This window comes from Lathyrus oleraceus, chromosome 7 (assembly GCF_024323335.1).
Source record: "Lathyrus oleraceus cultivar Zhongwan6 chromosome 7, CAAS_Psat_ZW6_1.0, whole genome shotgun sequence".
Lineage (NCBI taxonomy): Eukaryota > Viridiplantae > Streptophyta > Magnoliopsida > Fabales > Fabaceae > Lathyrus > Lathyrus oleraceus.
In genome coordinates, this window is record NC_066585.1 from 175,638,301 (window position 1) to 175,651,808 (window position 13,508).

General features: G+C 43.2%; 1 protein-coding gene across 1 annotated transcript; it reads right to left on the bottom strand.

Annotated features, from left to right (window-relative positions):
• Positions 1-6,406: 6,406 nt before the first annotated feature.
• LOC127102725 (uncharacterized) lies at positions 6,407-9,089 on the bottom strand. The gene is made up of 4 exons (XM_051040067.1): positions 9,070-9,089; positions 8,903-8,954; positions 7,608-8,002; positions 6,407-6,494 (listed from the first exon to the last, which is right to left on the bottom strand). Exons 1-4 carry the CDS (start codon positions 9,087-9,089, stop codon positions 6,407-6,409), a joined length of 555 nt encoding a protein of 184 aa, XP_050896024.1.
• Between the last annotated feature and the right edge of the window lie 4,419 nt (positions 9,090-13,508).

The window sequence follows — 13,508 nt, forward strand, 5'->3', positions numbered from 1 at the left end:
TTTCGCATCCCTGCATGTAGAATCATATTGCATTGCATCTTTCCAGATCGCGTAGCATTTCCATTTTCATGGAGCATTACGCCATTGAAAAATTCAAACATACGCATGTAAGCATAAAACATTCTCGGTATCCCAAGTGATAAGCTAGAAGTTGTTTCCAGTACTCAGACTGAAGATTGTTCATGACTTACCTTTGTTATCCCCAGCAAGTGTCATTGGCCCATGCGCCGCCTCTATCATCATTCTCTATCTATGCCGATACTGACACGCATGAATTTTCCGATGTTCAGATCGAAGTGGCATTCAGGCCAGTTTTCCCGGTATCCAGACCGAAGTGGCATTCAGGCCAGTGTTCCGATATTCAGATCGAAGTGGCATTCAGGCCAATTTTTCGATGTTCAGATCGAAGTGGCATTCAGGCCAGTGTTCCGATATTCAGATCGAAGTGGCATTCAGGCCAGTTTTCCGGTATCTAGACCGAAGTGACGTTCAGGCCAGTTGTCCGATGTTCAGATCGAAGAAGTTTCCGACGATCAGGTCGATGCAACTTGTGGCATTCAGGCCAGTTTTCCGGTATCCAGACCGAAGTGGCGTTCAGGCCAGTTGTCCGATGTTCAGATCGAAGAAGTTTCTGACGATCAGGTTGATGCAACTTGTGGTGTTCAGGCCAGTGTTCCGATATTCAGATCGAAGTGGCATTCAGGCCAGTTTTCCGGTATCCAGACCGAAGTGGCGTTTAGGCCAGTTGTCCGATGTTCAGATCGAAGAAGTTTCCGACGATCAGGTCGATGCAACTTGTGGTGTTCAGACCAGTGTTCCGATATTCAGATCGAAGTGGCATTCAGGCCAGTTTTCCGGTATCCAGACCGAAGTGGCGTTCAGGCCAGTTGCCCGATGTTCAGATCGAAGAAGTTTCCGACGATCAGGTCGATGCAACTTGTGGCGTTCAGGCCAGTGTTCCGATATTCAGATCGAAGTGGCATTCAGGCCAGTTTTCCCGGTATTCAGACCGAAGTGGCATTCAGGCCAATGTTCAGGTATTCAGACCGAAGTGGCATTCAGGCCAGTTTTCCCGATGTTCAGATCGAAGTCATCTCCAGTATTCAGACTGATGAGCGGCATTCAGGCCATGGTTATTTCTGTGTTACCATTTACTTTGGTATCCAGGTTAGCATTCTTTTTCGGTATTCGGACTGACTCTCACCGTACCAGACGGATTCTTCTTTCAAGGAATTGTTACTTCACTTCACTTCAGTGCAAATTTTTGGGCTTTTATTGTATTCAATCCCTTGATACCACGAAAGTGCGAAAGCCGCCGCTATCTTCTTTTCGGGTCCCCGGTTGATTGAATAGGGGCAGCTGTAACACCCCAAAATTTGCCCTCCTCATTCATGCATTCACTTTTTAGGTCATTTAGCATTTCATGCCATATTGCATCGCGTCAATCAGAATTAGCTCCAAGAAGCTCGAACATCATCCAGGACACTTTATGGGTTCTACTTAGACGGCCAGTCAACGTAAGGAATAGACTTGAGGTACTACCAACAGGTCTAATTGGGGCCTATTCACCGTGAAAATTGCCATACTTGAAGAAGCAAGAATCTGCTGCTGAGCTGTCATGCTCGCTAGGCGAAGGGCGCGCATTTCAGAAAAAATCAGGAAGCTTTGGGCCTCAGTTGACCTCATTCCAAGCCCATTACCCACGAAATCAGTCTATAAATACTGAAGTTTCAGTAGAGGAGTTACACTGGGAGAACCACTGTAGAAAGATCTTGAGAGGAGGAGACCTAGGAATTACTCTGCAGCAACCTTCAGGCTGCTCTGAGAAGTTCACTCCGATTCACACGCTCTTTTGCCTCCGCCTCACAGAGCTTTACAAATCCAGCCACGCCGTTCGATCGATCTCTCTCATCAGGTATGCCTTTGTTCCTACTACTTTACGCCTCAAATTTGAATATTATGAATGTATGAGGTAACATCAGGTGTTGCCCACGAGTTTATGTTTGTGTATAAATATGTGTAACAATACCTCGAATGTTTTAATCATTTTCGTTTATGAGATGGATACCGCAGGGTTTCAGATCATAGAGATCGAACTGTTATCAAGGAGGAATCCAAAACCCGCAGGCCTTCGCTAGCCGCTTCGCTAGGCGAGCCTGCAGCGAAGCTTCGCTAAGCCTTCGCTAGGCGAAGCAGTCGCGAACGTGACAGTATCTGCTTTTTGTTCTGTTTTGTTCTAACCTGTTTTTGTGTTGCCATGGCATTGTTTTCCCTGGATCTCATCTTGTTTGTCTAACCCTTTGTCGAGTTTTGTGAGGGCTCATATGGCTTTTGCAGAGACACTCGCGTGGTTTCCCACTTTATTTGTGGGATACCCCCTGAAGTTTTATTCTGATTATTCGTGTTGACTGATTTCCTTTGACGGTCCAGCTGGAGAGATTTCAGGGTTTCTTGCTCCTTTAACTGCTATAGCTTCGGATCTTTATCTGTGTGGTAATTTTTTCCCTTTCTCGTACTTTATCGCTTTCTTAGTTGGAAGACCTCGATAGGAGGCAATGTTTGAGCCCCTTGGTGGCATTTTACTTTGAGATACATGTTTTGTGTTTTGTATTTGTATCCCCACATGTAGCGCGGTTCCTTCGTCAAGGACTGCCTGTTTGCCCTCGAGCATCCCAAACCCTAAAACCCATAACACACGTTTACTCCTTCTACTACAGGCGAGTAAGTCTCCAAAGGTCGAGCATCCGGTAGATTGCGTAGTGACGTTGTTCGTCCAAAACCCAATCCATAACCCCGTAGTTAGCCGAACTACGGCTTGCTCTGATTCTCATTCCATATGAGATACGTAGGCATAAGACGCGATGTCTTAGCGAGCACAATTACCCCCAACCCATAGGTCAGTTGAGCTACGAAGACTCTGATTCTCATATTCAGATGAGATACGTATGCAGTGGATGCGACATCCGCGCGAGTCATTTCTCTTAACCTTTTTAGTAAATAAACACATTAGGTAAACCCACACCCTTTAGACGAAAACCACAAAAGTGGATCCCGTAGAGTACTATGGATGCGTAGGGGTGCTAATACCTTCCCTGCGCATAACCGACTCCCGAACCCAAGATTTGGTTGCGAGACCCCGTCTTGTCCTTTCCTTTTTCAAGTTTACTTCGAGCGTTTCCTTTCCCTCCTTCGGGATGAATAACGCACGGTGGCGACTCTTCTGTCTTTTTCTTTCGCCGGTTGTTTTTTCGCGCACTGTATTTTTCAGGTTGCGACACTTCGGCCGGCTCAACTTAATGGATTTCAATTTTTCCCTTAACTTCTTACGCTGGTACAGATGAACTCTCTTGAAATGAATTTTGAGATCGAAAATTGATTTACATTCGTGACCGCAGACACGGCAGGGAATCAAATTAGGGTTAGGGTTTTGGTTGGTATTCCATTGAGGGAGATTGAAAAAGGAGTGTCATTTTGTGTAAGCGGAGATTGAAATGACGTCGCCGAAGCGTTCGGCGAGGGTTTTGAGAGAGAGTGCAGCGTCGAATGGAGGTCCACGTGGAGGTTTGTTGTCGAGGTCCCAGAGGATTATAACCTTTTTGTTAGGGACGTGTTTGGGGATTGGTGTATTGATTTTGATGGAGGATTGGAAACGGGGTTTTGAGCAGAGTTTGTGATTATTTGGGAAAAGAAGTGAAGAAGTTAAGTTGATAGAGTTTGCGCTGTGGAAAACCAGAGAATGCATGCTTCTCTTCGTATCGACGAAGAAGAATCGCTTTTTTTTAATGCGATAGGAGCTTTTTTCTGTTACGGATGATAATTTGGGCTTGCTCATGTGGATTGTGGCCCAATGGTATGGAATTTTTCTAGGGAGTGGTTATTTGCACACCGTTTTATACATACTTGTAACAAACCCGAACTTTGAATTTATATTTTAAGACCGTTAATACATAGAGAACTACAAACATACACTAATATAATCTTACAATTGTGATTCATTTATAAAAAGAAAAGTAACATAAATAAAACATATAATAGTACGTAATTATTATAAAACTCAAAAGATAACATGTCAACTTATCCAATAGTATCTCTTAAATTAAACTGTAAAACATTGAACATCATCATTGAAACAATACTAAAATTCATAACATCTTTTTCCATCCTACAACAGCACGAAGAAATATGTTAAATTGTATAGTATTTTTTCGAATATGCAAAATGTACTATGAAGCATAAACTAAAATATTTTGTAAAATTAAACCATTTGATTTTCATACCAATGATCAACGATATTCATTTGATATCAATCAAGTATCCTAACTAACAAAGTTTAACAACTATTTGTAATAGTCGAATATGATGTATTCTTTTTTGTCATGTATTAAGATTTTCAAACCACTTTTGCTCCTACCTTATGTGGACACAAATTAAGAAATTCATTTATAAAAAATTTGTAATGAAAAAATTAATTAATTTTTATATATATATATATATATATATATATATATATATATATATATATATATATATATATATATATATATATATATATATATATATACTATATATATAGGGCCAAGAGAATCCTGATTAGCATTACCCTTATTTAAAAGCAACATGCTCCTTATAATAAGGTTTGTAAAGAAGAATAGTATTGTTAGCGGGGTAGAAAATGTTGTGAAAATTTCTAAATAAATCAGTAGCCCAATCGAATGAAAGTTCCCGGCTTAAATCTTTTTATACCAGAGTCATCACCATCGATGTCTTTCTCTTTTCGGAATAAACACCAACAATGTTTTGGCACTCAATGGAATTCGGAGACTGAGACAAACTTTGGTCTTGACTTCTTCCCCTTAAATCTACTCTCATTGTCCATCTTCAATTCAACAAACTTAGTGATTGTCATATTCAAACAAGATCAATTTGTTTCTCATAAGCTTCAACAAATGTAACCAATACATGAACCCTTAATACACAAATCTATAACAACAGGTATAAGATATAAGATATGTAAAAAAAAAAACTATTAAGACACAAATCTAAATACTTATAAGTCATTCAAAACAAAGAAAATAGTGCATCTACATATTTACAATTCGTACAGACCAAAATCGCAAGAGCTTCAAAGAGAACACATTACTGACCAAAATCGTGAGAGTCTTAAAGAGAACACGATGCAGACAATTATTTAAAACCTTTCATATAGTTCTTCCTCTGTTACATATTCACCATAGTCCAAATCCTGATCTCCTTCCAGTTCATCATCCGAACCCTCTGTTCTTCCCATTAAACCCATTCCCCCAAGCTTTCCATTCTCAACAACATTCCAAGGAAGCCACAAATCAGCATTCTTCCCCAAATCCCTATCCCAATAATCTCCAACAACAACAGTCTTCAAATTGACCTCCCTAACCTTCCTCAACATCTCTGCAAATTCCCGATCATCCGAAACCATAAATCCACCGCATTCCCCTTCTCACCGACCTTCACAACTTTAACGAAAACCCCTGCGTGCCGCAACCCCGAACCCAAACCAAATCCAACCCTAGGTGCAACAATATTCCCCGCAACTTCATTATAAGTATGGATTCTCCGAACGAACCAGACCTTCGAACGACTCAACTTAATGGATTTCAATTTTTCCCTTAACTTCTTACGCTGGTACAGATGAACTCTCTTGAAATGAATTTTGAGATCGAAAGTTGATTTACATTCGTGACCACAGACACGGCAGGGAATCGAATTAGGGTTAGGGTTTTGGTTGGTATTCCATTGAGGGAGATTGAAGAAGGAGTGTCGTTTTGTGTAAGCGGAGATTGAAACGACGTCGCCAAAGCGTTCGGCGAGGGTTTTGAGAGAGAGTGCGACGTCGTATGGAGGTCCACGTGGAGGTTTGTTGTCGAGGTCCCAGAGGATTATAACCTTTTTGTTAGGGACGTGTTTGGGGATTGGTGTATTGATTTTGATGGAGGATTGGAAACGGGGTTTTGAGCAGAGTTTGTGATTATTTGGGAAAAGAAGTGAAGAAGTTAAGTTGACAGAGTTTGCGCTGTGGAAAAACAGAGAATGCATGCTTCTCTTCGTATCGACGAAGAAGAATCGCTTTTTTTTTAATGCGATAGGAGCTTTTTTTTTGTTACGGATGAAAATTTGGGCTTGCTCGTGTGGATTGTGGCCCAATGGTATGGAATTTTTCTAGGGAGTGGTTATTTGCACACCGTTTTATACATACTTGTAACAAACCCGAACTTTGAATTTATATTTTAAGACCGTTAATACATAGAGAACTACAAACATACACTAATATAATCTTACAATTGTGATTCATTTATAAAAAGAAAAGTAACATAAATAAAGCATATAATAGTACGTAATTATTATAAAACTCAAAAGATAACATGTCAACTTATCCAATAGTATCTCTTAAATTAAACTGTAAAACATTGAACATCATCATTGAAACAATACTAAAGTTCATAACATCTTTTTCCATCCTACAACAGCACGAAGAAATATGTTAAATTGTATAGTATTTTTTCGAATATGCAAAATGTACTATGAAGCATAAACTAAAATATTTTGTAAAATCAAACCATTTGATTTTCATACCAATGATCAACGATATTCATTTGATATCAATCAAGTATCCTAACTAACAAAGTTTAACAACTATTTGTAGTAGTCGAATATGATGTATTCTTTTTTGTCATGTATTAAGATTTTCAAACCACTTTTGCTCCTACCTTATGCGGACACAAATTAAGAAATTCATTTATAAAAATTTTGTATTGAAAACATTAATTAAAATTTTTAATTATATATATATATATATATATATATATATATATATATATATATATATATATATATATATATATATATATATATATATATATATATATATATATAAATATATATATATATATATATATATATATATATATATATATATATATATATATATATATATATATATATATAACTTGGGCCAAGAGAGTCCTGATTAGCATTACCCTTATTTAAAAGCAACATGCTCCTTATAATAAGGTTTGTAACGAAGAATAATATTGTTAGCGGGGTAGAAAAATGTTGTGAAAATTTCTAAATAAATCAGTAGCCCAATCGAATAAAAGTTCCCAACTTAAATCTTTTTATACCAGAGTCCTCACCATCGATGTCTTTCTCTTTTCAGAATCAACACCAACAATGTTTTGGCACTCAATGGAATTCGGAGACTGAGACAAACTTTGGTCTTGACTTCTTCCCCTTAAATCTACTCTCATTGTCCATCTTCAATTCAACAAACTTAGTGATTGTCATATTCAAACAAGATCAATTTGTTTCTCATAAGCTTCAACAAATGTAACCAATACATGAACCCTTAATACACAAATCTATAGCAACAAGTATAAGATATAAGATATGTAAAAAAAAACTATTAAGACACAAATCTAAAAACTTATAAGTCATTCAAAACAAAGAAAATAGTGCATCTACATATTTACAATTCGTACAGACCAAAATCGCAAGAGCTTCAAAGAGAACACATTACTGACCAAAATCGTGAGAGTCTTAAAGAGAACACGATGCAGACAATTATTTAAAACCTTTCATACAGTTCTTTCTCTGTTACATATTCACCATAGTCCAAATCCTGATCTCCTTCCAGTTCATCATCCAAACCTTCTGTTTTTCCCATTAAACCCATTCCCTCAAGCTTTCCATTCTCAACAACATTCCAAGGAAGCCACAAATCAACATTCTTCCCCAAATCCCTATCCCAATAATCTCCAACAACAACAGTCTTCAAATTCACTTTCCTAACCTTCCTCAACATCTTCGCAAATTCCCGATCATCCGAAACCAAAACCAACCAACCAACCTCTCCACTCATCATCTCCCTCTTCAACCATAATTCCGCCACATTCCCCTTCTCACCGACCTTCACAACTTTAACGAAAACCCTGCGCGCCGCAAGTCCGAACCCAAACCAAATCCAACCCTAGGTGGAACAACATTCCCCACAGCTTCATTATAAGTATGGATTCTCCGAACGAACCAGACCTTCGACCGACTCAACTTAATGGATTTCAATTTTTCCCTTAACTTCTTACGCTGGTACATATGAACTCTCTTGGAATGAATTTTGAGATCGAAAATTGATTTACATTCGTGACCGTAGACACGGCAGGGAATCGAATTAGGGTTAGGGTTTTGGTTGGTATTCCATTGAGGGAGATTGAAGAAGGAGTGTCGTTTTGAGTAAGCGGAGATTGAAACGACGTCGCCGAAGCGTTCGGCAAGGGTTTTGAGAGAGAGTGCGGCGTCGTATGGAGGTCCACGTGGAGGTTTGTTGTTGAGGTCCCAGAGGATTATAACCTTTTTGTTAGGGACGTGTTTGGGGATTGGTGTATTGATTTTGATGGAGGATTGGAAACGGGGTTTTGAGCAGAGTTTGCGATTATTTGGGAAAAGAAGTGAAGAAGTTAAGTTGACAGAGTTTGCACTGTGGAAAAACAGAGAATGCATGCTTCTCTTCGTATCGACGAAGAAGAGTCACTTTTTTTTTAATGCGATATGAGCTTCTTCTTTTTTTGTTACGGATGATAATTTGGGCTTGCTCGTGTGGATTGTGGCCCAATGGTGTGGAATTTTTCTAGGGAGTGGTTATTTGCACACCGTTTTATACATACTAGTAACAAACCCGAACTTTGAATTTATATTTTAAGACCGTTAATACATAGAGAACTACAAACATACACTAATTTAATCTTACAATTGTGATTCATTTATAAAAAAAAAGTAACATAAATAAAACATATAATAGTACGTAATTATTATAAAACTCAAAAGATAACATGTCAACTTATCCAATAGTATCTCTTAAATTAAACTGTAAAACATTGAACATCATCATTGAAACAATACAAAAGTTCATAACATCTTTTTCCATCCTACAACAGCACGAAGAAATAGGTTAAATTGTATAGTATTTTTTCGAATATGCAAAATGTACTATGAAGCATAAACTAAAATATTTTGTAAAATCAAACCATTTGAATTTCATACCAATGATCAACGATATTCATTTGATATCAATCAAGTATCCTAACTAACAAAGTTTAACAACTATTTGTAGTAGTCGAATATGATGTATTCTTTTTTGTCATGTATTAAGATTTTCAAACCACTTTTGCTCCTACCTTATGCGGACACAAATTAAGAAATTTGTTCTGGACTGGGCCATGACACTAGGCACGGCACGGCCCAATGCTCGCCAAGCCCACGTCCAAACGACCGTGTCCAAACGACCACGAGGACACGTCAGGTGAACGACCATCCGCCCGAAGAACGTCTCCCCGGCCCCTTAAATACGTGTCGGACAACGAGCGGGTCCTCCTCATATGATCTCCATCCACTCATCGTCAACCCACGTCGCGGACACCTAAGTTGTGTCGGGCAGAGCCATAACGGCATCTCACTTACCACGTCACCCCACTCCCCTATATTGTCTCCTTAGGGATAGGGGCAGTTGGACCAGGGGGCAGACCTTGGTCTAGGTCTTAACGCTTCTGACGCGTCCCCTGGCAGCTCCTCCTTGGGCCTAGCTAATCCAGCCCATTAGGAGCCTTGGCCCAGCGCTGGGGGCTCAGTATAAATACCCCTTTCATGGCAAAGGGGCAGGTATTCTAACTCACACTCTGATAACCTCATTCTGTACCTTTTCTGACTTAAGCATTGGAGCACCTTGCAGGTACACCCCCCTCTCATTTCATTCTCTGGCCCATTCACCAAGACCTTGGAAGGCCCTCCTGATCAGGTAAGATCAGTGGCGCCGTCTGTGGGAAATAGCTATCCCCATCTTCATCAAACGAGGATCAAAAGCTCATTTATTTCTGTCCTTCCAACATGGCCGGAGAACAACATAGCGATCACAGCCGTCCCCTCATCAACTACAATATGGACGACGGCCCGCCATCCCATGAAACGGACGCTCGGGACGGTCATCCATCCACCCCGTCTCCAGAGCCCCAAAACAACGGGGATGCCTCTCACGCCCACAATTTAGGGGCAGAGACATTTCATCCCATTCCCGTTCCCGTTGAAGGAGACGCCGTAATGATTGCCATGGTGAATGCCCTCAATCAGGCCGGTTCTATGCTCCACCAGCAGCACGAACGAATCATGGCCCTCGAAGCCGAACGACAAGAGGCCCGGCCCCAGCCGGTGAGTAGGATACAACAACGTTCGGAGCCAACGAAGAAGCGAGGACGTCGCTCTCCAGAACCCCACGTCAGCAGGGCACGCGCCCGTCGTGACGGTGGTCGAGCGGGAACATCACCAAGGCGCGGACACAGCCCCGACAACAACGAACTGTCTCCCTTAAGGAGCGACGAGGAAGATTTGCATTGCCCCCTATCTCGGGCAATAATGGAAGCCCCGCTCCCCAAAGGCATGGAGAAACCACCAAATCTAGCTGTGTACGACGGGACTACAGATCCCGACGATCACGTCGACAACGTCAACGCGATGCTCGACTACCGCAATGATATAACCGGGCACCTCAAATGCCGACTGTTCTCAACGACCCTCAGGAAAGGGGCCATGGCTTGGTACAAAAGCTTGGCCCCTGAGTCCATTACGTCATGGAGAGTCATGAGGTCCATGTTCACCAGGCACTTTACAGCTTCCCGTCGTCACCCCAAGACTGAGGCGACCCTTGAAGCCATAGTGCAGAAGAAGAATGAAACACTGCGCTCATACATCGAGCGATTCAACCAGGAAGCTGTCGAGGTAGATACCACCGAGCACATGAAGAAGTATCTCCTCGAGAGAGGTCTCTTGCCCGGCAGTGAACTTAGCAGAGCCGTAGGGATCGAGCCTCCCCGCACCTTAAACGAGCTCCTGCATAAAGCCCAGGCCTACATCAGATACGAGGAAAAGCAGGTGGCACACAATGCCCGCAGCGGACGTAACGCTGGGGAGACCGAGCACTCAAAACGCGAGGACACGAGCATTTCCCGTCGCAACGGAGACAAACGAAGAGAAGAAAGACCTCGCGAGCTCCGGGAAGGAAGAGGCCCCGCGGGCAGATATAGCGAGTACACCTTACTGACAGCTCCTCGAGAGCGCATCCTCGCAGAATGTATCAACTCTGAATTTAAGCAGGGCAGGGTCAGGTTCCCAAAACCGTCTGCACCAAAGCCCCACACCGACAAATCAAAGTACTGCCGGTTCCACAGAAGTCACGGGCACGTGACCGAAGACTGCGTCCACCTGAAGGATGCGATAGAAATTTTAATCCAAGAGGGGCACCTGAAGCAGTATACGAGGAAGAACGAAGCTCCCAGACACGACGAGCCAGAGAAGAAGAGACCCCGGGAAGACACACCCCCTGACAACTCTCCCTATCAAGTGGCCCTCTGCGTGTCACGACCGGAAGATTTCTTCCTCCCCGAACCATTGCCCGAGGGCAAGATCACTGCACTCAGCCCCTGGGAAAACTTCCCTACCACACTGGTGATATCAGGAGGAGGAACTAACGGGGAATCCGCGGCCCTCTCCGTCAAACGTAAGTTCGACGAACTCCTACTGACTGCCCCCGAGCAGAAAGCGACATTGACAAAATACCGGGGAAAATCCAACCCAATATCCTTCTTCCTGGAGGAACTCCCGGGCGGATCCCCGAACTCGGGCATCCCACTATTGATAAGGGCAAAGATGGCCCAATTCGACGTACGACGCATCCTGGTCGACCAAGGCAGCTCAGTGGATATCATGTACGTCCACCTCTTCAAGACTCTGAAGCTAGACAAGACCAACTTAGCCCCCTACGTCGGATCAGATCTCCAAGGATTCAACGGAGCAACAACCAGACCGTGGGGATATGTTGAGCTCCTCGTCACCTTCGGCGAACAAGAAACGGCCAGGGAAGTCAAAATCCAATTCCTGGTCGTAGACTGTCCGTCTCTCTACAATTGCATCTTTGGACGCCCGACACTGGCCGAACTCACCGCGGTCCCATCCACCGTCCACCTGAAGATGAAATACTACACCAAATTGGGACGTGTGGTCACCATCCATGGTGACATCGAAGCAGCCCGGCGATGCTACGACGCCGCAGTAAAAGGACAGGCCGTAGTCAGCACGAAGAGCAACTGCGACAACAAAAAACTCAAGACCGAGGATCCTGCCCGAGGAGTCAACGCCATCGACCTCGACTGTCGCATCGGGCTGGACGAGACCGAAGAGGGGAGGTTCCCCAAGGAACGCTCTCTCGAACACCCGGTCCGACCAATCCCCGACGGGGAGTTCGAACTCATTCCTCTTGGGGACGATCCGGAAAGGACGGTGAAGATAGGTAAGGGACTACCCGAGGAAACAAGAGAAGAGCTAGTAGCATGCCTCAAAGAGAACTCCGACCTCTTCGCGTGGAATGCCGCAGAAATGCCCGGGCTGGACCCCGAGATCGCGTGTCATAAGCTAGCTTTAGACCGGGCAGCCAAGCCCATAGCACAGCGTAGACGCAAGCAATCGCCCGAAAAGGCAGAGGCTGCCGAGCGAGCTGTAAAAGACCTCTTAGAGGCAAATTTTATTTCTGAAGCCCAGTACACAACCTGGCTCTCTAATGTAGTCCTCGTTAAGAAAAATAATGGAAAATGGCGTATGTGTGTTGATTATACTGATCTTAATAGGGCTTGCCCGAAAGATGCTTTCCCCCTCCCTAATATAGACTTGCTCGTTGACAACTCTGCAGGTTTTAAACTCTTGTCCTTCATGGACGCATATAGTGGATACAACCAGATCCCTATGTCGCCCGCAGACAAGAAACACACAGCGTTCATGACCCCAACGGGCAATTACTATTACAACGTGATGCCGTTCGGGCTCAAGAACGCTGGCGCTACATACCAACGCATGATGAACAAAGTCTTCAAGGACGAAATAGGGGACATGCTCGAAGTGTACATGGACGACATGATCGTCAAATCACACGAGGAGATAACCCATGCTCGACACCTTGCGAAGGTATTCGAGCAGGCGAGACAGTGTAAAATGAGGTTCAACCCCGAAAAATGCACGTTCGGAGTCCGGGCAGGCAAGTTCCTCGGTTTCTATCTCACCGAAAGAGGGATCGAGGCCAACCCCGACAAATGCCGGGCATTCTCGGAGTTTCCGACCCCGAAAACCAAAAAATCGATCCAGTCACTCAATGGAGTGCTCGCCTCACTCTCCCGTTTCATCGCCAAGTCCGCCCAGCACGCATTGCCATTCTTCAGACTCCTTCGCAAAGAGGCTACCTTCGACTGGACCGATGAATGCGAGCAAGCGCTACTCCATCTAAAGAAGGTTCTGTCCCAACCCCCGGTCTTATCACGGCCATCAGAAAAGGAAACCCTATACTTATACCTATCCGTGGCAACCGAGGCCGTCAGCGCCGTTCTAATAAGAGAAACCGACGAAGGACAAAAGCCCATCTATTTTACGAGTAAAGCACTCCAAGGTCC

What these genes read in the sequence shown, in the direction of transcription:
- LOC127102725 (XM_051040067.1), bottom strand. Translation starts at nt 9,089, where the DNA reads ATGAATATCGTTGATCATTG. An exon ending in ATGAATATCGTTGATCATTG is followed by an intron (nt 8,955 to 9,069) that starts GTATGAAATTCA and finishes GTGCTGTTGTAG; the next exon opens with GATGGAAAAAGATGTTATGA. An exon ending in TTTCAATGATGATGTTCAAT is followed by an intron (nt 8,003 to 8,902) that starts GTTTTACAGTTT and finishes TGTTCCACCTAG; the next exon opens with GGTTGGATTTGGTTTGGGTT.